Source organism: Schistocerca americana, chromosome 1 (assembly GCF_021461395.2).
Source record: "Schistocerca americana isolate TAMUIC-IGC-003095 chromosome 1, iqSchAmer2.1, whole genome shotgun sequence".
Classification (NCBI taxonomy): domain Eukaryota; kingdom Metazoa; phylum Arthropoda; class Insecta; order Orthoptera; family Acrididae; genus Schistocerca; species Schistocerca americana.
Window position 1 is genome coordinate 725,985,397 of NC_060119.1, and position 26,575 is coordinate 726,011,971.

At 43.7% G+C, this 26,575-nt stretch overlaps 1 protein-coding gene across 3 annotated transcripts in view; it reads left to right on the forward strand.

Annotated features, from left to right (window-relative positions):
• LOC124610446 (protein unc-13 homolog 4B) overlaps positions 1-26,575 on the forward strand; it is a 251,742-nt gene that overhangs the window by 146,373 nt on the left and 78,794 nt on the right. For all 3 annotated transcript variants that reach the window (XM_047140159.1, XM_047140161.1, XM_047140160.1), the window contains exon 2: positions 11,456-11,756. In XM_047140159.1, the coding sequence (XP_046996115.1) occupies positions 11,456-11,756 (301 nt within the window). The remainder of the gene's footprint in view (positions 1-11,455; positions 11,757-26,575) is intronic.

The following is a 26,575-nucleotide window of genomic DNA, read 5'->3' on the forward strand; positions in this document are numbered from 1 at the left end:
ATCAGTTCGCTTTTTTCTCCTTTGAGTGTTATCTTAAGTAATGTAACTTCTTCCTCGGTCTTCTCCTTTTTTGTGCGTATGAAAAACTGCCGTGCATCTGTAAAGGAAATCGTGTGCACGAGGGTAGTGCGACGAATTCTTCAAGTGTTGATCCAATGTTTGGAATCCATATCAAGTAGGCACAACAGGCATCGATCACCCTGGGGGCAAGGGCCGCCCATCTTCTCCCTGGCTCTCGGAGAAAGAGAAAAATGTAGTGTAGGCAGGTGTTTTTCTTTCTAACAAGGTATTCAGCATAAGAGTGCTGTGGAATAAATTTGAGGCACGTGAGCTGACGTGAATTACTTAGTTCCGCTGTGCTCGAAGGAGAAGACGTGTTGTCATTTTAATAATTCACTAATTCACAGGATTGGATAAATGTCCGTATAATATGCAGCAGATTAGAAAAAAGACACACTAATTACTCTGACAGAAGCCGCACAATCAAGTAGCCGCGCAGGATTAGCCGAGCGGTCTTAGGCGCTGCAGTCATGAACTGTGCGGCTGGTCCCGGCGGAGATGAGTCCTCCCTCGGGCATGGGTGTGTGTGTGTGTTTGTCCTTGGGTTAATTAAGGTTAAGTAGTGTGTAAGCTTAGGGACTGATGACCTTAGCAGTTAATTCCCATAAGATTTCACACACACAATAAAGTAGAGAGAAGTGTTAACTTAATTGTAAACTGTCAGCCGGTCTTTTTGCTCTTGGGTGGGGAGCAGTGAAAACATCAGGCACTTGCACACCATGAAACGAAGGTGAGACGGAAAAGGTCACTCCCCCCACCCAAGTGTAAAGTCTCGCCACGGGAAAGGTTTAAACAATAACAACGGATTATTCACCATCTTGAGACAAGCGATGAGAGCTCTGGAACATGACCTATGTAATGAAAAACCAGCAATTACTTGTACTGAATTTAGACTAAAGCAGTTGAAGCGGTTCTCACAATCACTTGGTACAAAGAAAATGTGATCGAATAATGAATCGCACATAAGCGCTTCTTAAGTTACATCTCACAGATGAAAAAAAAAAAAAAAAAAAAAAAGGTTCAAATGGCTCTGAGCACTATGGGACTTAACATCTGAGGTCATCAGTCCCCTAGAACTTAGAACTACTTAAACCTAACTAACCTAAGGACATCACACACATCCATGCCCGAGGCAGGATTCGAACCTGCGACCGTAGTGATCTCGCGGTTCCATACTGACGCGCCTAGAACTGCTTGGCCACATCCGCCAGCTCTCACAGATGAACTGCCGCCACTTACTACAGGATGGCGACGGGTGCATCATAAGATTTCTTTGAGGCTACTAAGCTTTTCTCGGTTGAAATTTCAAATTTCTATGAGTTAATTTTTTGTTGTATTGGAGAGCCAATTTTACACAATCAGTTTTTCTAGTCGTATATGAAACGTTTTGAATGATTATTTCAATCTGGGTAAGACCCAAAATGTTTTTCAATATAAACTGTTCAGTCACAATATTTCGTAACACAGATACTGCGGATACATTTTAAATTCATCGTAAATTTAATAGACACTGAGAATTACTATATATGCAGTCCACATTTTTTGTCATTCAGACATGTTAAATTTAGTCTAAAATCACTGCAGAAGAGTACTACTTTGGACTGAAATTAGTTGAAAAGGACCGAAGACTGAATATTCAGTGCTGATGTACAAGACAAGCCTATTCAGATATGTATTCGTAAATGAATTTTTGTTTCATATCAGAAAACCCAATCTTGCTGTTTTTGTGAATGACGAACTCACTGATAAATTCTCGAGCGTGCTTTATGCTCCGTCGCAGTCAGTTATGCAATGGGAAACAGATATGGAGCAGGGAAATCCATGGACAACACAACGAACATTTACGAGGTCGGCGACCGCGCCGGAGGTAGCGACTATCTGGCAATAAAAATTGCAACAATAGAACATACATTTATTTACTATTAAAAACAGTCTTGATCACGATTTATTTATTAAGGTGAACGGTTTCTACCACTACTGTGATCATCTTCAGACCATTGAGTAGGAACCTCTTTCTGCTGGAGAGTAGTGATCCTCCAGCAGAAAGAGGTTCCTACTCAATGGTCTGAAAATGACCACAGTAGTGGTAGAAACCGGTCACCTTAATAAATAAATCGTGATCAAGACTGTTTTTAATAGTAAATATTTGTAACACATTGATCACTGTCACTCCCATAATGTATTCAATAGAACATACGTATTCACCTTGCCTTATGCAGCTCCGCAACAGTTTCCGAAGCAGACTCTCAGGTACATTTGTAACAAAGTATGACTTAGCATACTTCTTTCCATCACCGGATAGTTCACTCCCTCTCCTGCCACCTTCTTCAGTGTTTCAAAATTCTGGGATTTTTCTAACTTCTTCATTGATTTCGGTTTCCCTGAGATTTCCCTGATCTTTCAGTGAAGTGAGAATCTCGGAAAGAGGAGACTGGTATTAGCTGTTAGTTACTTTATTACCTACGCTTCCCTTACTTTACATAACGACGCTATCACTAGAGCCGAAAGCTACTTTGTCAAAGTAATTTAGTCATATCGGTCACAGAGGCGGATGTGTTCCAGGTAATTCATCTGAAGTGTTCCTAATACCAGTGAGGACGTTAAAAACGAGGAAGAGAACACTGAAACCACCCACGAAGTCCCAGTGACAGGCGACTAGGCAATAATACGAGCCACGAGCGCAGAGTTCAGACCGCGGAACGCCAGGTGCTGGCCAGCTGTGAAGACTCCAGGGCCGGCAGGCCGTGCGAGGGCGACGCGCTGTGCGTGACGTATACCTCTGGTGACGTCAGCTCCACACATCCGCGAGCTGAGCTGCCGGCTGCCGCCTAGCCATACGTCACTGTCGCAGCTCAGTAGAACAGAATCAAGGCCCGCAAAAAATTATCTAGTCGTCCGTGAACAGGTTGCTGACTACATATTGACATTTTGAACATATGCGCTCATACTGCGTTACATGTGCACGCGGCCAACCAGTGCTGCACAAAATAAGTCTTTTGAAGTATTCTACTGCTCACGTACGTGCATAAATAGACTAGTTTGGATTTTGCACTCGTCGTGTAATTACATAAAAAAATTCAGAATTTGTCGATATCACCGTTGAATGATCAATGAGATAACAGAGGACAGCCGCTCAGAACAATAGTTTTCGCTCCCAAACATCTTTTACAACTAGTCAGGACCGTAAAATAAAATTGGCGGCAGCGGGGTAGCTAACGTTTCGTGAAGTTTGGGAACTGTTTGTCACTGTAATTTCATCCGTAAGATGATTTATACTCACGAAGCAAATAAATATGCATAACTCATCTTCGATATTCTAATGGATAATTTAGGACTCAGACAAGAAACGTCACAACACACACTTGCATTTTGTTTATTTAATTTACTTGTTTATTGTATTAAGTACATAACTGCGAAGGTAGCATGCCAGATTAGTCTGTGGTCCGGGATTTATCCCGGCGAGCGTGCGTCATCGATCGCTAAACATCTTAGAAATGAAATGAAGTGATCGTGTGGCATTGTTGGCCGCCGGATGCAAGTCTTATTTCAGGTGACGCAAGATTGGGCGACTTGCGCTTCAGTGATGATATGAGGATGACGACAACATAACACCCAGTCCACGGGCGGAGAAAATCTTCTACTGGCCGGGAATCGAATCCGGGCCCGCTGCATAGTAGGCAAGCACATTACCACTCGGCTAACCAGCCGGACTAACATCTTCGAATTTCATTGTTATTTGGATCATAAAGGCACGTTACGTCCGTTACTACAAGCGAGAGGAAACGTCACTGATTGAGGATGGCTGTGGAACAACGTACAGTTTACTACATGCATATTTTCGTGTAAATAGCATAATAATTTTGGCAGTTAATGAATACTTGTAAGGTAATAATATCTGTAGCGGTCTTTTTTATATCATTTCACATACTTGGGTGTAACCGAGACAAGGTGGGAAGTTAATGGTAGAATAGCGTGCAGGCCTACGTAAAGACGGCAATCCCTCTTAAAGACAAAGACCATTTCGAAATGGATAATCAAACCTCAGATGCTTTGATTTGACAAATTTTTAGTGTCTCCGTCGTCTCCAAAATCGGCTTGAAGACTGAGGGTGTACAGAGACACTTACATGACAGCTGTCGGAATGAAGTGTGTTCTGCGTACACGTATTGAAAAAGCTATAGTCATGAGAAGTCAAACAGACAAGAAAAACTTAGTACACAGACATAAAAAATGAGGTATCTTTTCACTGCCACCTTCTCCTCTCCCGCTACTCCTCCAGAGGCCATACCAAGAACCTATATTTCAAGCCGTTCTCGATTAAAGCCACACACATTATGTGGTATAGCGTTGCATAACTAACAAACTCTGGAACTATTGTGGAACCATTTTAGCTGCAATAACAAGTAAAGCACTCCACGTGCCTCAGGGGTAGCGAAGCTGTGCAATATCTGAGGACATCCCACTTCTGAGCAAGGTTCGTCCGTCAGCAGTTGCCTGTAGTCGAAAGTTAGTTCAGTCAGCGTCCCCTATAGGTGTTGGCCCGCGACAGCTGAGTAGGTCATGTCAGCTGATGTCTCGTCACGGGCAGTTCAGTTGGGATTTCATCGGAGGACTTGTTTGCGAGTAACAGAAGCGGACTGTATTGCTACATAGGAACTAAAACTACACAAAATGGGAGACAAAAGGGAGGCAATAAAGGAGCGTCCCACAGTTTTCGTCAACAAAATAAATTTTGTGATGACACACGCAGGATCAGAATGAAGGAAGAGATTTCTGAACCAAATAATTAGGATAGTATCACTCCATATGAGTGAAACATGAAACAAAGGATATTATAAGGAGAAATTGTGTACACTGAAAAAATAGTAAGCAATGATGTAGTAGATTGAGGAGATGAGGTATCAAATGCAAGCTTGTTAAACAGAATATGCGAAGAAAGTACCCTAAAAAGCTCTTATTATTGAGAAAGATTGGTGGGGGATGCAGACCACATATAACACTGAAGACTACAAGTAACTTCATGCCAGTTGAGAGAGTGGTAGAAAGAAAAACTTCGCTCTGACAACTAAGCGTTTAATGAATACGCAGATATGAAGAGAGTGACGCAGTCGAGGAATTGTAGGGTGATATGATGACTGTAATTATAAAAAAACCATAGGCTGGATTTAGATAGCGTACTTCTGTTTCGGGTCTTGGTGAATACTCAGGACTGTGCGTATTTCGGTTGAAGAGTCACATTTTACTTGTGTTACCTGCGGCAGGGACAGCAGGGCGCCGTCGTAAAAACAGCGCAAGCAGGGTTGAGGTGTGGGGAATAACCTAGCGCTGAAGACGTGCCAGAGCAGCAGGCAGTTTGATCTTGCAAAGCAGCGCACCTTCCGGATGCAAATTGGTCACTCAGCACCTAGGAGCAACGTGAGGTGTCCAGCCAAGTAAGGGCTTCGCATTTGATAAAACTGGGACTTCAGTCTAACAGCTGCTCAAGACTTTCAAAAGACGTTGCTACTTACTTTATATTAGGCTGTGCATTAGGCATACTCTGAGATATCTAAGTATTTCTACTTTATATTCTTTAGATGATTAACCTACAGAGGCTAGAGAAAAGTATGGAAAAACTGCGATAAATGCATGCTTGAATATAGATGCTTATGATAGCCAAGTCTCCAGGGTGCGCTGTTGTATCTGACCACGCACGGCACCATTGCGATGTCCTCGATACGTTGCAAGTCCTACTGTGGTTTTCCGTGGGACCCAAGATTACTCTGCAAGGTAGCATCACTGTCAAATGGAATGGAAATGAGCGTTTGGCGTCATTGGCCGGGAGGCCCCTCGCGGGGCAGGTCCGGCCGCCATATCGCAGGTCTTATTACATTCGGCGCCACATTGGGCGACCTGCACGCCGGATGGGGATGAAACGATGATGAACACAACACAACACCCAGTCCCTGAGCGGAGAAAATCTCCGACCCAGCCGGGAATCGAACCCGGGCCCAGAGGACGGCAATCCGTCACGCTGACCACTCAGCTACTGGGGCGGACATCACTGTCAAAGATTGTGTGACAATTTTGACTGATCAGGTTCGCCACATCGTACATTGTTGGTTCCCCATGATGATACAGCACTCCAGGATGACGAAACCCCTGTTCACACAACTCGCGTCGTCCAGGACTTGTTCTGCGAGCACGAGGATGAATTGTTGCATCTCCCCTGACCACAACAATTACTTTTAGGAAGAATGGTAAAAGATTGCCTTGAAAACCATACAGGCCCTGTATTTATCGATTAGGAGAAGACTGGAAGCTGTTTTGAATGACATCCGCTGTCAAATGGTTCAAATGGCTCTGAGCACTATGAGACTTAACATCTGAGTTCATCAGTCCCATAGAACTTAGAACTACTTAAACCTAACTAACATAAGGACATCACACACCTCCATGCCCGCGGCGGGATTCGAATCTGCGACCGTAGCAGTCGCACGGTCCCGGAGTGAAGCGCCTAGAACTACTCGGCCACCGCGGCCGGCGCCATCCGCTTTCCTACACCTTATTAGGCACAATAATTGTTTTTAGTTTCCATATTTTTTCCCAACCTCAGTACTTTAAAAAAGAGTTGATGTTTATGATAAAATTTGGGCACTATTCTGCTATCATTTGATACGATTTCTGATTGACTGATTTCTAAATAGAGAGAGAGAGAATTGCAGCGTTCTTTGGAAACACAACAGATAAAAGTGACGGGAGTAATCGCCTGAGACATGCACGCTGCCGTTGATCAACAACGTTCGGATATTTAAGCAACACTGCAGGCGGTACCGCATACATCTTCCCCGTGTTGTGGTGCAGCGGACAGTAAAAATAACGCGAACACAGTGTGGCGTGCGTCATATCCGTCAGATTCCTGGCGAGCCCGGCGGGCGGCAGACGCCTGCTCCCCGTTCCCCGCCCACGTTAAACTTCCCATGTGCCCGCCCTGACTCTCGCCTATAGGGCTGTTATCTTCAGCTTTTCGTTCCCAAAATGTTGCCAGCAGCCTTCGCGAAATAATGTTACAGAGCGGAAGTCGGTAGAGAAAGACAGAGTAAGTTACTTTTGCTTGTTACCTTCCTAGCCTTTCCATTTCGTCTTTCAGTCCCATTCGAATTTCGTACAGCCGGCCGAAGTGGCCGCGCGGCTCTGGCGCTGCAGTCTGGAACCGCGAGACCGCTACGGTCGCAGGTTCGAATCCTGCCTCGGGCATGGATGTGTGTGATGTCCTTAGGTTAGTTAGGTTTAACTAGTTCTAAGTTCTAGGGGACTGATGACCTCAGATGTTGACTCCCATAGTGCTCAGAGCCATTTGAACCAATTGAATTTTTGAATTTCGTTAGCCTTTCCATTTCGTCTTTCAGTCCCATTCGAATTTCGTACAGTACTTACACTGAGGTGAAAGAAAAGTCATATATACAAATGGCGGTAGTATCGTGTGCACTTCAAATAAGAGCATTACATTGGCAGAGCTGTCATTTGTGCTCAGGTGATTCGTGTGAAGAGGTTTGCAGCGTGGTTACGGCCGCTTCACGGGAATTGAGATTTTGAATGCGGAATAGCGGTTGGAGCTAGACACATGGGTGGTTCCATTTCGGAAATCGTTTGGGAATTCAACATTCAGAGATCCACAGGTGAAGAGTGCGCCCAGACTACCAGATTCGAGGCATTATCTCTCGTCACGGGCAACGTAGTCCACCGAAGGACAATTGGAGAGAATGATTTGGCCACTCAAATCGCCCGACATGAATCCCAAAACACGTTTATGGGACGTAATGGAGAGGTCAGTCCGTGCAGTAAGTCCTGCGCTGGCAACACTTTCGCAATTATGGACAGCTATGGAGGCAGTATGGCTCAGTATTTAAGCAGCCGTCTTCCAACGACTTGTTGATTCCAAGCCACGTATAACTGTTTTACACCTGGCAAAAGGCGGTTCGACACGATATTAGGAGGTATGTTATTTCATAGGCCATCTATCGAATGCACTAGAAAGGAACGGAATCGACAATAAAAGTTTCACACACACAAATTGCCGGATGACGTCATCACTGGTAACTAGCCCTTACATTATACGTCGTAAGGTACATATTCGCTTGTCGCTTTCACAGTAGGTATTTGTTCACACTCCGTAAGTCTGGAAGCGAACATTCTGGCAGCGAATGTTCTCGAAACAACTGAGCCAGGAGAAATAGGCGCATAGAATTCATCATTTAAGAAAGAAAACCACAATTGTAACTTTTTTGTATCGTAAGATGACATTTTCTTGTATTGTGTATTTTCAGTTTAAGTAAAACTTTATTAAAATTTGCATGTGACTTGATTATTTTTTATTACGGTAAGAGTAAAGGCAGCTCAAGATATTTTTAGCACCCATCCATTGAGGTTTTTCTGTATCTGCCACTGGTTTTAATAACGAATGAAGAGGTAATGGTTCAAATGGTTCAAATGGCTCTGAGCACTATGGGACTCAACTGCTGAGGTCATTAGTCCCCTAGAACTTAGAACTAGTTAAACCTAACTAACCTAAGGACATCACACACATCCATGCCCGAGGCAGGATTCGAACCTGCGACCGTAGCGGTCTCGCGGTTCCAGACTGCAGCGCCAGAGCCGCGCGGCCACTTCGGCCGGCGAAGAGGTAATAAGTCGAGCTGGGGAGACACGTGCTTTATGGCAAAATTTAAAAGAAGTAGTGATCATTTGATAGGATGCATCCTGGCGTATTCATCTGGTAACGGAGCGAAATGTGACGGACAAAAATATAGGATTCCAAGGTTTGACCAGTAAGTTAGTTCAAGCAATTGCACATTGCAATGGCTAAGCATTTCTGGAGAAGCTTGTACAGCATATACTAGAATGGAGAGATGAACCAAACCAGTCCTCGGACTGCAGACCACAATAACAAAAGCTGTGATCCAGTTGCCTAGCAAGTGTGAAGCAATACTAAGACAACCGGTTTCCATAGAGCACATTCCTACAGGCAAAAAACGTGAGGAGCAAAACGGCTAGCCTTACGTTTATGTTTTGCTGTATTCTGACGTCTTCTAGACACACATAGTCTTGTGAGCCATGTGAAGGTTTATGTGACCCACTTACGAAGACGAACTGAAGTAGGCCGTGTTGGGATGCACTGCGGGCGGCCCATGACTCATCTCCCTAGAGATATTTGTTAATCTAAATATGCTGCTTCAAGGCTGACATGAGGCTCAGAATTTTTCCGTTGACTGCAGTCCACAGTTTGCACAGAAATGGTATTTTATCACCTTCTCAGGCCACACGAAATGTCTGTGGAAAGAAAATAAACGTAAGCTTGGCCCTGACAAAACAACCTTCTATGGGACAGATCTGTCGTTGGATTTTTTCGAATAAAATATACGATAATTATCAGAAAATAAGACGTTTTGAGGTAAAAAATTAAATACGGAAAAACCATGTTTTATTATGTACACTCAATGAATTACATACATTCGTTTGGGGGTTAGCGTTTTATATAGTGTTTCCTGGAAAAACAAAACCGTCTCTTAAAGATAAGTCTGTAAGCAATAAGAAGAAATTCTTAAATTCAGTATCAGTCTTACTGACTAAACGCATCACTGTAAATTATTGCAGCGCTTCGATGTCAACTTTTCTACATTTCCATATCCTCGGTCAAAAGTAACACAATTCGCAGTGCTGTGTGTACCTCACCAAGCAAACGTACACTGCCAGCATGGAGAGCGCATGCCATATTCTTCTTCTGTAGCGTTTCTCCAGAATAGTGCCAGGATCTGTTGAGTGGATTCGCTGTCGTCATTTCGTTCGATCGTGGATCATGTCTGAAGGAAGATTTACAGCCTTTAGGTCGTTGTGGAGATTGTCACCGCATTGCTGTCTTTGTCATCCCTTGATCCTGTCTCGTACGACTTCAACTGTGTATGTTTGCTTTTGCAATGGTATCGCCCTCTTGAGAGCAGCACATGTCCAAACCATTGCAGACGGCTTTCTCGCATTTTCTTCTGTATCGGTGCGACCCCGAAACATTGCCCGATAGTGTCGTTCGGAACTTGACCCAGTCGAGTGATGCCACCTGTGCGTCTAAGCATCTTAGTCTCAGTGACCCCCGATCGTCGTTCTGTCTCTTTTTGTAACTGGACAACACTCCAGGCAGTAGAGAGCAACAGGAAGAGTGACAGCCCGGTAGATATTGACTTCAGATGGTTCTTAAGCCTACGATCGTAAGTGGAGACTTTTTCACTTAGCACTTCATCGTGGCTTGGAGCGTCCTTTTGTTGGCCTCGTCTGCAAGCTGCCCATCGCCGGAGATTGTAGAAGCAAGATACTTAAATTTTGATACTGAGGGTAGGTCTTCTCCGTCATCGCTGATGGTCCCAGCGTCTCGCGCATCTGATGTCACGGAATCAGTTTTCATCCTGCTGAGACGCAGGCCATATCGCGCGAGTCGGAGGTACCACTCTTGTGTTCATTGCTGGAGATCAAACTTGTTCTCCACAGCCAACATGACATCAGCATAGAGAAGTATCCATGGTAGTGGCATGTGCAGGTCTGATGTGACAGTGTTCAAAAATGTTCAAATGTGTGTGAAATCTTATGGGACTTAACTGCTAAGGTCATCAGTCCCTAAGCTTACACACTACTTAACCTAAATTATTATAAGGACAAACATACACACCCATGCCCGACGGAGGACTCGAACCTCCGCCGGGACCAGCCGCACAGTCCATGACTGCAGCGCCTTAGACCGCTTCGGCTAATCCCGCTCGGCGTGTGACAGTGTCCGTCACAAGAATAAACATTGGTGATACGGCTGAGCCTTGGTGGATTCATACTGTGATGCGAAAGACATTTGACACTCCTGGAGCCAGATGAACATACCTCCTCGGTTGTACATACAGAAACGGTGCGCAGGTACTCTTGGAATGCCATGGACTCGAAGCGCTTACCACATCACGGCATCTGGTATTCGATCGAAAGCCTTTCCGAGGTCTAGAAAAGCACTGTACAGTGGCTTGTTCTGTTCGCAGTATATTCAACGAACAGCCGCGCAGTATCGATTGCGTCGGTTGTGCTACAAGTATTCATAAATCCAGCCCGATTCTTTGTGATCTGAGCTATCACGCGAATCCTTTTATCGAGAAAGCGTTCAAACATCCTCATCGCATATGTCAGTAATCTGACTGGGCGTTAATCAGAGCACTGAGCAGGGCTTCCTTTCTTTTTGAAGGTTGGTGCAGTGATGCTCCACGGCCAATCTGTTGGTATTCTAATGATGAAGTGTAAACAGATCATGCTTTTCCCATTTCTTTCATCGGCTAGTGTGTGTTCACGGGTTTCCCAACTGCCATCTAATGGAAGTGCTCTGTGCCTGTTTCAGAATCCAGGAGTTGGATGGCGGGTTCTTCGAGAAGTTCGGCTCGCTGCTGAAGGAGCAGGCGGACCAGGAGGCGGCTGCGGACGAGCGCGCCCTGCATGGCGGCTCCGGCGATGGCGGCGCAGACGCTGGCCACGGTGCCGACGTGGAGGCGGGGGAGGACGACGCCGCTGCCGCCGCTGCCGGCGAGGGCGATGGCGATGGCGAGGCGGAGGAAGGCGCCCAGCCGCCGCCCACGGACTCAGACTCCGAGCCCGAAGAGACGGACAAGCAGCAGTTCATCTCGGACGCCATGGGCTGGAACGTGAGTACCCTCTGTGTCTGTCTATGCGCACACTGCCTGCCGAATATGAGGTTCTCCAGACAACGCTGCCGATGTACACTTACGGGGAGAACACGGCAAGTACCATGATCCAATTTCCGAGATACTTAGCTCAGTGGAAGAGCAGCCAAAAATAAGCGAACACATCTCTCTGCCTATCCGTAGATACTCGGCCGTTTCTGAGAAAACAACCGTCAAAGTTTTCGACGTAATTTATATGCCTTTGCCCGGCCCTGCTGGTGACCTAGTGGCTAGGGTTTCGGCATCTCTGTTGAAACCAGTGTTCGAAACCTGATTATTTTTATTTTGTTTCTTTGATTTATTTAGTGATGTCCGTGGGAGATTACTACACGAATGTTTCGTATCAATTAGGGGAAACAAGGGCGTTATTTTAACTGTAAACTTACAACTGGACTTCACAATAAGTGTCGTGTGTGCATATGTGGTACTTTCAGGAGTTACAATCTTTTTGAATTCTCATATTCTTAATTCTTGTATTTTATTCTTACGTTTATGCTTCAGGAAGATTATGTGCACTCCCCTGGCTGATACTGAGCGTAGAGATATTCCAAACAGAGAAATTCCGAACACCACAAGCACCGCGCGAAGGCTGATTTGCCACAGTGACATTTCTTCCTATGAATCTTAATCGAGAAATAAACTTGTTAACATTGCTAAAGATTTCATACGTTGGCAATAATTTCGCGGCAAACCATGCAAAATGGATCACTTTTTCCATAACTGGGGTTTGCAATTGGTTATGTATCAAGATAAACTACAGTAATTTTGCCGAAAACAATTTTTTAAGTTATTATTCCATTCATATTGTTTTTTTCCTTTTTTAATTTGATTGCCGTGACATACAATTAGTAGACGAATAAGAACAACGTTGTTTCAATATACATTGGAAAACATTCGTGTAGTAATCCTCTGCGACATTGATAGTTTCTCGTAAATTAATAATAATAATAATAATAGGGTCTCAAACTCGGGCGCAGAAGTGTGAAACGACGAAATAAGTCACTGTGCCACCGCTTTGGTGGTACTGTTCACTCGCTAAAAGACACACAAATTACCTATAAAACTTTGACTGTCGTTTTATCTGAAACGGTCGATTAAGCTGAGACACGTGTTCGCTTATTTTGACCCTCCTTCCACAACCGCAGTTCCAAGTAAATCGGGGGATTATGGCACTTGCCATATTCGCCTGGTTAGCAATGGGCTGTAATCGAATGCATACATCTCCAGACAACTTACCGACAAGTGTCCAGCACAATAGCTATACCTCTGACAGCGATCAGGAAGGCAACTAGGCGTATTAACGTACAGTTATTTCCTAACTACTTGGCCCTGATTCTTAGTAAGCAGCGGTCCCTATTTCACGACGAAAACGCACTGCTCCAATGTTTCAAACATGTTGATGCTTTTGCCAAACTGTGGATCGCAAGAAAGTGCTTGACTCAGTAAAAGAGATTAATACTAATTTTGTAATTCCTGATTACTAGCGATATGTGCGTATAAATAAATAAAAGTGGAGACACTGCATGATGGACCATGATAGGATTAAGAACAAATAAGATCCAATGAACTTACGGGTGATTGTGTGGTTTCTGAAAGAGAAGCCAGTACCATGCGGCAACCTGTACAGTACAGTTTTCGACATGTTGTCATTGCCCACCAGAAGGCAGCACCGTTCCCTACGAAGGCATTTGCGTTATTCAACAGTTAACTGCTTATTTCTTCACGAGTTGCAACACAGCATTGAAGGGGTCACAGCTTTTATACACAGTGGTCAGAAACAGTCTGAAAAGCATGTCAGGGAGTTTCAGGGGAGGTTGTGAAGTGAAATAATTGTTAAGAAAAATATTAGATACGTTCCACCCTTTCAGAGCTGCTTAGCATGTAAATTAGCCTATCACGTCGTAACTCGCGCAAATCCAAGCATTTGCACGCACTAAAACACTCTCTCTCCACTCTCTCTCTCTCTCTCTCTCTCTCTCTCTCTCTCTCTCTCTCTCTCTCTCTCTTATCCTGCCAGGAGTCATCGTACTTCCACACACCTCACAAGGGAAACACATTAGCTCTTCCTAGGGGAGGGGTGCCCTCCTCTTGTAGAAGAAACATCTTCGATGATGCGAAGCGTTACTTGGCTACTAGTCAGTAGGGTTCCAACCCACTTTCGGTCTCTAGCAAGGAACGACAGTTTGTCGCCCACTAGAGTTCACAGTTCAGAGCACAGCATGGCATGAATAAAATGAAAATCATACGTTTTAGGGCGTCTCTGCTTTAAGCTTATACCTACTTCTTTTCCCCTCAGATTTAGCCTTCTGTATTTACACCCGAGGTTCAAAATGATTCTTAGACATTCATTCCCGGTTGACTATACCTGTAACAACTGTGAATACTATAGTTCACGAGAGCTCTGGCACAGTAAGCAAGACTCACATCCGGATACCCTCATCAACCAGATTTTAGTGTTGCTTGGTTTCTCGTAATTGGTTAAGACACTGCGCACAGATCTTTCGCGCGTCACCCGTTACAGACAGTTCTCGAGATAACGCCTGTTTCGCTACACACTGTCTGCAGATGCCATCTACTGTGATATATTTTAACTACTCGGTCTATTCAGGTTTTTGCACCTGTATTCTATGTATCAAAAGTGATTGCCTTCATTTACTATCTGCCTATTTAGTATTCTGATATTCCAAGTAGTTACTATTTCCTCCTGCCTTGAAAGACAGTCCTGTTCTGATATGGACGAATCTGAAATACTTTCGGATGTGTTTGACGATGATTTTTCAGATGTTGCAAGGGAGAACGATTAAGATGATTGCGTGAATGATTGTTTTTATGGTTCCGAGGTCGATTCCAGAGTGACATTAGACTTGTATAAACGTGTAACGCCGCAGTGTTTTCAAGTGATTCAGGCAATAATGATGGTGATTCTCTTCTTGTGAATGGTTCGTTTCGTTATAATGTTCAGGCAAACGCCAGGAAGGTTCGTTTGATAGGGGCATCGCCAATTTCTTTTCCTATCCTTTTAAAACAAATTAAAAGAAACTAGCACTCCAACTTTACGGGACGTGTCTAACGTCCCGTAGAATTGGAGTGCTAGTCTGATCTTCCAGAATTCAGTTATGAAATTTCATTAGTTGCATAATGTAGTAGGTTTTCACTGGATTTTACCTCTTATGCAGCCAGAACAAACCTTACTGCATTACGGTTGCATCCTTCTTTTCGTCAAGTTGTGTCATAAAGCACTTTTCATCTCCATTCGATATAAAAGGTTTGTTCAAAAAATTCCAGAACTTTGTGCACAATTTTGTCCTGCTCTTAACTTTTACTTCTGGCGCATGATCTTCGAAGTACTCTCTACCACAAATGATATGCCGCTCCCAGTGTCGTTTACACTTCCAGAAGCAGTCTTAGTACGCCTCTTGCCGGATCACCCGAAACGCCGTCGTCTGCGATTTTTTTATCTCGGCTGTCGTTGCAAATCTTTGTCCTTTCAACGGGGTTTTCAATTTTGGAAATTAAGTCCACAGAGGTCAGTTCTGGAGAGTGCAGAAGATGAAGCAGAACAATAATTTCGTTTTTCGTGTAATAGTCACCCACTACCATGGATGACTGTGTTGGCGCGTTATCGTGATGCAGGAGCCACGAATTGTCTCACCATATTTCATGCCGTTTCCTTTTCATATTTTCTCGCAAGCGTCCCAACACGTCCCGACCGTCCCATCGATTAGCAGTTTGTCTCTGTGGTACGAATTCACGATTAACTAATCTTTCAGGGTCAACGAAAACTATCAAACTATCCGCATGGCTTTGACATTTCACCTGACCTGACGATTTGGTGTGTCTCTTTAAGAGTTCTCGTGAGGTTTACGCAAAATTCAATGCAGACGCGTTACCCCTCTAACTCTACCAATTCAAAATTCGCAAAGCGAGCGACACAACGCTCTTCTAAATACAACACTGAACAATATCTAACAGACATACTACAAGGAAACGTCCGGCGTATTAAACACAAGCGCCTGCAGAGATGCCAACTGCATGTCACTCCAAGACACCATTGGCGCGAAATTACGAATGTTCCGGAATTTTTTTTGACAAACCTCGTATTCGTCTGTACTTAAACATTCCTCTGCAGCAGCAAATTTTAAAAACTTAGCTTCTTGTCGCCCACATTTAATTTCAATAAAAGGAGAACAGCACTTGATTCAGTACCACACCACTATTTTCAAACGAAATTTCGATCGTGCAGTGTATGATACGAAGTTTGTGACTGGTTTAAGAATTTCTTGGGAGCGAGGACGGAGCGTATTGTTTTGTTTTCGACACACGTCTCACAGAGCCTTGTGGGACAGTAATGAGACCCTGGCTTAGTACTAGAGAGGACGGCCATCCAGAATTACGTTATCCGTGATTTCCCTAAATCGCTTAAGGCAAATGTTGGGATGGTTCCTTTGAAAGAGCACGGCCGATTTTCTTCACGGTCCTTCCGTTGCCGACGGGAAATTAAACCGTAATCTTCCTTCCATCCTTCCGTTGAATCCCAGAGTCGTGAGTTGAGTTCCTTGCTTTTCATTTTGTATATCAATAAGCGGACAAACAATGCTTAAAGCAACCTCCGACTTTTTGCAAGTGATGCACTTACCTATAATGAACTACTAGCAGAAAAATATTCGCTCATATATCCACTCGTTCAAGTGATGTAAAGATTGAAAATTTGCATTAAATGTCCAGAAAATAAAATTGTGGATTTACAAAACGCAGGAAGGAGTGCTTTTTTTGGTCATCAGTCTTCTGACTGTTTTGATGCACTCCACCACGAATTCCTGTCTTGTGCCAACCACTTCATCTCAGAATAGCACTTTCACCCTGCGTCCTCAATTATTTGTTGGATGTATTCCAGTCTCTGTTTTCTCCTTTAGTTTTTACCATTCATAGGTCCCTCTAGTACAGTGGACGTGATCTGCAGATGTCTTAACACAAGTCCTATCATCCTATCCCACTTTCTTGTCAATGTTTTCCATATGTTCCTTTCTTCTCTGCGAATAACCTTTTTCCCTTATCATTCCACCTAATTTTCAACGTTCTTCTGTAGCACCAAATCTCAGATGCTTGGATTCCACTCTTTTCTGATTTTCCTACCGTAACGATACAATGTTGTGCTCCAAATTTACATTCTGACAAATTACTTCCTCAAATTAAGGCCATGTTTGATGCTATTGCACTTGCTTTGACAAGGAATTGCCATTTTGCCAGCGCTAGTCTGCTTCTTATTTCCTCCATGATTCGTCCGTCATGTGTTACTTTGCGTCCAAGGCGAAATAATGCTTCACTTCACCTACTTCGTTGTTACTCATTTTGGTGTCAAATTTATCATTAATCTCATTTCTGCTGCTACTCATTACTTTCGTCTTTCATCGATCTACTGTCAATTAATTTTCTGTACTCACAGTTCATTCCATTCAACGTACCCTTCAATTCTTTTTCTCTTTCACTGAGGACACGCTAGATCTACATCGTCAATGAGTCACATTTGGAATCACTGAACTCATACAAATAGTTGAGTGTAAGAATTTGTGTGGATATGGAATAGATTGATGACGTAGACTCAAAACACTTAGGTGGACGAAAGTCGTGGGATACCTTCTAATACCGTGTCGGAGCTCCTTTTGCCCGGCGTAGTGCAGCAATTCGACGTGGCATGGACTAAACAAGTCGTTGGAAGTCCCCTGCAGAAATATTGAGCCATGCTGCCTCTATGGCCAACCATAATTGGGAAAGTGTTTCCGGTGCAAGATTTAATGCAAGAACAGACCTCTCGATCATGTCCCGTAAATTTTCGATGGAATTCACGTCGGGCAATCTGGGTGGCCAAACCATTCCCTCGCATTGTTCAGAATGTTCTTCAGACCAAACGCGAACAGTGTTGTGGCCCAGTGACATAGCGCATTGTCACCTATAAAAATTCCATCGATGTTTAGGAACATGAAATCATTGAATGGGAGCACATAGTCTCCAAGTAGCCGAACATAATCATTTTCAGTCAATAATCGGTTCAGTTGGACCAGAATACCCACTTCATTCACTGTAAAAGCAGTCCACACATTATGGAGCCACCACAGTGCGTTGACAACAACTTGGGTCCATCGCTTCGTGGGGACTTCGCCACACTCGAACCCTACCATCAACTCTTACCAACTTAAATCGGGACTCATCTGCCCAGGCCACGGTTTTCCAGACGTCCAGGAGAGGCGCTGCCGACAGTTTCGTGTTGTTACCAAAGGCACTCGCGTCGGCCGTCTGCTGCCATAGCCCATTAACGCGAAATTTCGCAGCACTGTCCCAACGGGTACGTTCTTCTTACGCCCAACATTGATTTCTGCGGTTATTTCACGCAGTATTGCTTGTCTGTGAGCACTGACAACTCTACACAAGCGCCGCTGCTCTCGGTCGTGAATTGAAGGTCGTCGGCCACTGCGTTGTCCGTGGTGAGAGGTCATGCCTGAAATTTGGTGTACTCGGCACATCCTTGACACTGTGGCTCTTGGAATGCTGAATTCCTTAACGATTTCCGAAATGGAATGCCTGATGAGTCTATGTCCAACTACCATACTGCGTTCAAAATCTGTTAATTCGCATCGTGCGGCCATAACCAAGTAGGAAACCTTTTTACATGAATGACCTGAGTACAAATTACAACTCCGCCAATGCACAACCTTCTGCACACGATACTACCGCAATCCGTGTATGTGTTTATCGCTATCACATGACTTTTGTCACCTCAGTGTAATGAGTAAAGCAGGTTCAGTTCATGATTTGATCTTTGATGCTGGGAAAACTCAGCCAGTAAAGAAAATAGACTGCTTACAAAACGTTGTGGAGACACACACTAGAATACTGCTCAAGGTTACCAAATATGACTGAACGCGTACAAAGAATGTCAACTAATGGAGGAGCGTCACGAAAATACCGAGAAATTGGCAGCCACTTGAAGGGAGATGATGCGAAAAACTACTTACAAGGTTTCAAGAAACATTATTAATAGAAAAGTCTAGGAATGCACTACTCTCCTTCATGACGCTCCCGCGTGGGCCGCGAAGACCCGTATTAACTTGATTACAGTACGCATAGAGATGTTTAAAGTCATTCTCCTCGCGCTTTGTACTTGAATGGGACAGGAAGAATACTTAATGTGTGGTACAGTACAGTGGGAAGTACTATTTGCTGTTAACTTGAGTGGTTTGCCATGATTGTAAGTCTAGAAAACTATACTCACAACACTTTTCTAAAAGACTGTTTTGTACTTAAATTCATATTAGAAGCTGACATATTTCTCTCTTATATCTGATTTTGCTGTTGCCAGGCTGCATTTTTTATTGGTTACTGCTCGTATAGGTAACTCTTATACTGCTGATATTTGTTGGATACATTTTGGTGCGGTGAATGGATGGTGAACAAAGTGAAATCAGATTCAGTTTAATAACTACACACACAATACACGAAATTGGTTCAAATGGCTCTGAGCACTATGGGACTTAACTTCTGAGATCATCAGTCCCCTTGAACTTAGAAGTACTTAAACCTAACTAACCTAAGGACATTACACACATCCATGCCCGAGGCAGGATTCGAACCTGCGACCGTAGCGGTCACGCGGTTCCAAACTGAAGCGCCAAGAACCGCACGGCCACACCGGCCGGCTACACGAAATTTATAGTCATGTCTCCACCATCAACATTGATTAAGTTATCTGACGTTTACTTGTCTGGTTCGAGTCCCAGCGATAAACCGAAATTTGATATCGAAATGTGCTTGGCAGCGTGGATAGCTGTTCCTTAGCTATCCCGACAATGTCTCGAATTAGTTTCCAACTACCTAGCATTACGAAAACGTAAGACACATTAACAGATTTCATACGTCGTAGCAAGCCCAGATGAAAGTTCTAAGGTTTTCCTTGTGGATGAGGTACATAGTGCAACGTATAGTGGATGTTGGATGTTAGATAAATTTCAGTAAAACACTTTAACACAGGGTGCTAAACTTTGGAAGAAATCCATGTCTATATTGGGGACGATATAAATTTGATACAATCGTGAAACACAAATATAAGTGACTTGACCGGCAAGTGTCGGTTTATGTTCGACTATGTACTTTTGTACCCAGTTCTAACGACACGGGCTCGCTGCTGGATCTGAACGATGGCGAGGCTGCTATCAGGGTGGGCTATCAGAGTGAGGCGAGCGGCGTACCATACCGCGTGAGGGCGTGTCTTCGTCGACGTGTCTCATCCGTGGCTGCGTCTGTCAGCAGCTGTCCTTAACTTGTGGTTCCGTCGTGAGGAAACCAACTCGTAACTCGGTATTACGTTCAATACCTTCAAGTGCCATAAGGAATAAAAAGTTCATTCATCATTACTTACCAATATCTATATATAGAAGGCAATGTCCCGACTGATTGACTAATCATCGCCCACCCCCAAAACCTTTAAGGATAGAAACTTGAAATTTGGAAAGGGTATTGTTGGTAAAATGTAGGAGTCGTTTAAGAACGTATTTTTCAAAGTCGTACTCCTAAGGGTGTGAAATCGGGAGTGGAAAGTTTTTTTGAAAATTCGCCGCTGTTAAGGCAATTTTGAACAGCAGAGACCTACAAAAATGGTATTTTGTTTCTAGATCAGAAATAAAGAATTACGTGTTACAGCATTCTTGGAAATGTAACCCATATGGGGGTCTAATAATGAAAGTTGTTTTTATTATAAATCCTTATGAAAGAACAACTAAAGTATTTTAAAACTACATCTATGAAAATTTGTGTTCGGCTTCCCTGTTAGAATAATGAAATTCGTGTTTCATTGTTTTGTGAAATTCAACCCATAAGGAGGTTGAATAGGGGATGAAAATATTTAAGAAAATATTTCGTTATATTAAAAATTATTTAAAGCTATAAAAATTTGTATTTCACTTCTCGGTTGCATATAAAGAAATGTGTTTTAGGGGATGAAAATTGCTGTTTAAATATCATCACAAGAACGCAAAAAGGCATGGTTAACAGAAACCTTGGACTCAAGCTACCAGAATCACTTCTTGGTCAGAAGTACGTTCGGAAAAGACCATGCTCCTGTGACTTTAATTAGCGTGAAAAATTTAGAAGGTGTTGCAACGTGAGAACGACGTAAGAATTCAACTAAAGAAAAAAAACTGTGCCAACTGTACAATCTACGTGAGTGAAACAGCGGGCGCTGAGCTAGTCATTGACTATATTTTTATAGTCTTCGTCGCAGTACAGCACATAGTGAAAGCAAGTTGCACCTACTTGCTACCTTAAAATCTTGTGGAAAGAGAAATGAGAGAGAAGACGTATAGCACAAATGGCAAAAAATTAAAAAACATCGATCAATATACCTTGCACGAGTATGTTCCGAGCAAGGTCTTAAGGTACGAGAAAGACCCACTGCGGTTTACTAATACGCGTAAAGAGAGCAACGAGAGAAGCGTTCAGTGACGTTGAAAGTAAAATTTTGCCACCGAATCTGATTAAAAGTCCTGAGAGATTTTGGTTTTACGTAAAATTAGTAAGTGGCTCGAGAGCATCTACTTAAGTCACTCAGCACCGAAACGGAAGATGAAAGAGAGAAGGCCGAAATTATTCGGTCTTAGGAAATTGTTTCACCGCGGTATATCTTAATGCGATCCCTCGTTTCAATCGTTTTGCGAACATCGAAATGGCAGATATCGAGATAAGCGATAGCGGAATAGAAAAGCAACTACAATGGCTTAGTACAAGAAAGGCACGGGACCAAACCGGATAACTGTAAAAGTCAACAGAGATTACGCGAAAGAACTTGTTCCCCTAGTGGCAGCAGTTAATCTTAGTTCGCTGGAGCAATGAAGGGTTGTTTTATGCTGAAGAATTGTGACTTTTTGGAGAACGAGAATCTCCTCTATAAACATCATCCCGGATTCTGCACACAGAGATCCTGCGAAACTCAAGTCGCTCTGTTCCTCCACGAGATCCACTGCGCTGTAGACAACGGCACTTGACACCGTTCTGTTCTGCCGTTCGGTGAAAACAAAAACATACAAACTTATGGAGTTCGGACCTGGTTTGCGACTGGATTCAAGACTTCCCTGCAGATGTAACTCACAACGTCACTTTTACCGGAGCAGATGTAAAGGGAATTTCCGGAGAACCCCACGGAAGTGTGATAGCGCCGTTACTGCTGGTAAAAAGCGTCGGATGCCCTTTGACTGTTCGCAGATGATGCGGTTGTCTGTTAGAAACTAGCAACGCCAGAAGACAGTGCCGATTTGCAGGATGACCGGCAGAGGATTGATGAATGGTGCAGGCTCTGGCAGTAATGTAACATATTGCGCATACATAGAAAAAGACATCCACTGCTGTTGACAAACTGCTGGCAACAGTGTTTACCATAGGATATCTACTAGTAACCATCCGGAGAGACCTTAAATGCAGTGATCATACAAAACAAGTAGGAAAAGTAGATACTGGACTGGAGATTCATAGGAAGAATGTTAAGGAAATGCAACTCATCCACAAAAGAAGTGGCTTGTAAAACACTTCTTCGACCGGTTTTGACTATTACTCATCACTGTGTGACCCTTCTTGGGTAGGAGTGATTGAAGAGAGAGAAAAGGGCCAACGAAGAGCAGTGCGTTTCGTCACATGGTCGTTTAGTCGGCGCTAGAGGGTTACGGAGATGCTCAACAAACTCCAGTGGCAGACGCTACAAAAGAGGGATTGTGCATCACGGAGAAGTTTACTGTCGAAATTTCGAGAGAGTACTTTCAGCGAAGAGTGGGACAACAGATTACTTCCTCCGATATACGACTCGCGAAATGACCACAACGAGAAAATCTGAGAAATTGAAGGTAATACAGAGGTTTACCGATAATCATTCTTCCCACGCGCCATTCGTGAAGGGAACAGGGAATGGGAGCGGCGGGTTTGAGGGTGCAGCCGTGGGGGGAAATCACATAGTGGTACCAGAAATACCCTGCGGCACACCAAGTAGCTTGCGGAGTATTGATGTAGACGTAGGTATGTATCCGCGTTGTTAGAGTGCTGTTCATCGATACATTTGTGTAGTTCGTGATGCATTGCTGTGTTACACAGCAGTTGCTGCGGACCTTCTGTGAAGACCTGAGTGCACCGCTGGGCGTTAGTCATGTTCTGCTTCGGCTGACAGCGGGCATGCGCGGCACACGCAGAAGCTGACGCGACGCGAGTGGGGGCGGTTCGGCTGAGTCTGCACCGCTCACACAGCGACCCGCTTGCCAGGCGCCACACGTCTACCTCTAGCTTACCCTTGTGGCGCAATTCTACCAGGCTTCAGTGGAGTTTATTCTGCTCTCCGCAAGCTGGAATAGCCACGAAATTAGGTACCAAAGAACCCAAACGTTCAATAAGTCCAAACTGATTTGCATAAAATCTTGAAGATAAATCAGCGAAGTACCAGCGTTTCGCGTGTCTTTGTTCAGTGTAAGGCACCAGCGCTGTCATAGCTTCACGTTGATCAGTCAGATGCAAGTTTTTAGGTACGAAAAACACTAAAATGAAAATACAGTAAAACAAGTAGTGAATACATAACACTATTTTTATGTTCCTGCTACGGTCGCAGGTTTGAATCCTGCCTCGGGCATGGATGTGTGTGATGTCCTTAGGTTAGTTAGGTTTAAGTAGTTCTAAGTTCTAGGGGACTGATGACCACAGATGTTAAGTCCCATAGTGCTCAGAGCCATTTGAACCATTTGAACCACAAGCACTGCTGTGCCGATCCTATCAACAGAAGTTGCTGCGAATGTATGGCCTGGTATTGTCAACGATATTGTGATTGGACCTCACTACTTTGTTACACTGAACGGAGTCATGTAAAAAAAAACACTTTCAGCATACCCTACCACTGTTCCTAGAGATGTGCTGTTGAGAATCCGTCAGCTTAGGTGGTTTCAACAGGAAAGGGCTCCGGCACATATTGCACTCTATGTTAGGAACCACATTGAAGTTCAGTTTGGACGTCAGTGGATTGGTCGTGGTGGTCCTGTTCCATGGCCAGTTCTGTCACTAGACGTGTCAATAATGGACTACTTCTTCTCGTGGCATGTGAAGAGCTTAGTTTACGAGACCCCGGTCGATATTCGCGCGAACCTAGTCGTTAGATTATCGCAGCCGCGGAATTAGTACGCCAAACTCCTGGAATTCTTGAACGTGTAAAACAGTCGACGGTGCGTAGCTGTATACTGTTGTGCAACTAGATGCGTGATTTCCTGTCGGAAAGTCATCGAGTAAAACAGAAATGATGTACGGCGTTCCACAAGGAAGTGTAATAGGCTCTCTGCTGTTCCTAACCTATGTGAACGATTTAGGAGAGAATCTGAGCATCCATCTTAAATTATTTTGGGATGAAGCTGTCATTTACTGTTTTTTAAAGTCATCAGATGATCAAAACCAATCGTAAAATGATTTAGGCAAGGTGTCTGTATGGCGCGAAAAGTGACAGTTGACCCGAAATAAGGAAAAAAGTGAGGGCATCAATACGAGTACTGAAAGGAATCCTTTACATTTCGGTTGCATGATAAATCACACAAATCTAAAGGCTGTTAACACAACTAAATACCTAGGAAGTGCAACTAGGAACAACTTAAACTGGAACGATCACACAGATAATATTCTGAGGGGAAAGCGAACCAAAAACTGCGTTTTATTTGGAGTACACTGAGAAGATGCAATAGGTCTACCATCTTAGAGACTCCCGTACACTTAACTCACCCGTCCTCTGCTAGAATTCTGAAGTGCAATATTGGATCGTTACCGGATGGGATTGACGGAGCACTTCGAAAAATTTTAAGAAGGGTAGTTCATTTCGTACTGTCGCAAAACAGAGGAGAGAGAGTCACGGATGTGATAAGCGAGTTGGTGTGGCAAGCATTAAAACAAATGCGTTTTTCGTTGCGGCGAGATCCTTTCACGAAATTTCAATTTCCATCGTTCTCCTCCGAATGGGAAAATATTTTTTTGGCACCCACATACATAAGGAGAAATGATAACTGTAATAAAAGAGATCAAAGCTAGCGCGCTGTTGCAGAGGAAAAGTAAAAAAGTAGTGTGAAAGTTGTTCGATGAATCCTCTGCCAGGCACTTAAGTTTGAATTGCAGAGTGTTCATGTAGACCTATTAAGAAATAGCCTTACAGTGCTTTTAAGTATGCATGGAACGGTGGCTTTCGTGGCTAGTGATTTAAGTCACTCACAATCCGCCGGCGTTGTCTAATAGTTAATGCATAAAAGGAAACAGTCGCTTCGGTACTCTGATTCAGATGCATTGAATCGCCCTTTTTCGCCCAGTTTGATAGGGCATGGCTAAGTCGGCATTTAAAAATATTTTCCGAAGCCCTCTTTCCCCTCTACCAAAATGAAACACGGATGCTCCAATCCAAATAGAGGCGTAGAATTTAAGCTTGACTACATTTTAATAAAACATCTGCCCGTACACATAGCAACACTGTAAGTTTTCGGCTAGTATCTCCTAGCATTCATGACCTTCTCGCTGGTAAAAATTTCACCCTAGTGTCCCAAAACTGTTTCTTGTGCGTCGATACAAGTGTCTGTCCTGAGAAGCCTTGGCTTCAGTTCTGTACAGACTTCATATAACGTTAAGCGCCACATGTGCACGTCATTTGAGTTCTACATGTACATGAGCGAGCGCATCTACCAATATCTAAACACATCCGTGGAAAACTTGTTGGATGTGGTCACGTTAGATTGGCCACTGAGTCACGGCCCGTCGAAAGTACAGAAAATGTCATCAAAGAAAATTCACGCTGATCAGGCTGAAATTTTCTTCGGAAATATGCTTATATTGTGTTTGCGAATCATCCGCCTGCACTAATCACGTAACATTCCAAATAGTAATAAACGCGTCAAACCCGTAGTTATATTTTATTACCAAGAGACGTACTCCGACACAAAAATCATTCTGTCCGACAAGCACGCTCAAGACTGTGACTACCCTGGTCGTGCTGAAGGCCGTTTGCCAAGCGTGACTCATCCAATTCTCCGATGCCGCCAGACACAGCAAGGAATATTTTTGTTTTATACGACATTTTCTACAACAAAAGACTTTCTACATACCATTTGTAGCTACAGTGTGCCAATGAATCTTTTCTTCTCGTAGTAGGGTGTCAGAGAGCCTTTCTTCCTCCCGCAGTGTTAAATTATTCATTTCTTACAACATGTGTGTACTTAATTTTGTACGCTACAAGCAATGTTTCCATTGCTATCTTCTTCATTTTCATCTAGCTTTGATAGGTATCTACATTTAATGATGTACCGCCTCAACACGGTTCAAAAGCGGCGAAAGGACGGGAGTAGGTAGTTGCGGACACGATGAGGCGAGTCACGAAGTTTGTTCCAACGATATTACGCATAAAATTCTGTCAATTTTCGTTTTGAGTGATTAAAATATCTCACCAGCTATAACTACCGATAAAATTTCTGCGTAATATCCGGATCTTGCCACAAGCCCACCACTCCGTTTTGGAGTTACTTGATTTCGGTTGAAACTCACGAGAATTCCGACCTAGCTACTTGAATAACAAAAGTGAAGCCACGCATCCTACCTGTAGAAACTTAATTGGTGCTTGAAGAAAGCTGACCCGTTTTTTTGGCGTGGGGTGGGGGGGGGGGGGGAGGGAGGGAGGGAAGTGAGGGTAGGATGTTTAACAACAACAATGACGTCCGTACACACGTTGGCCGATACTTACGGTTGGCTGA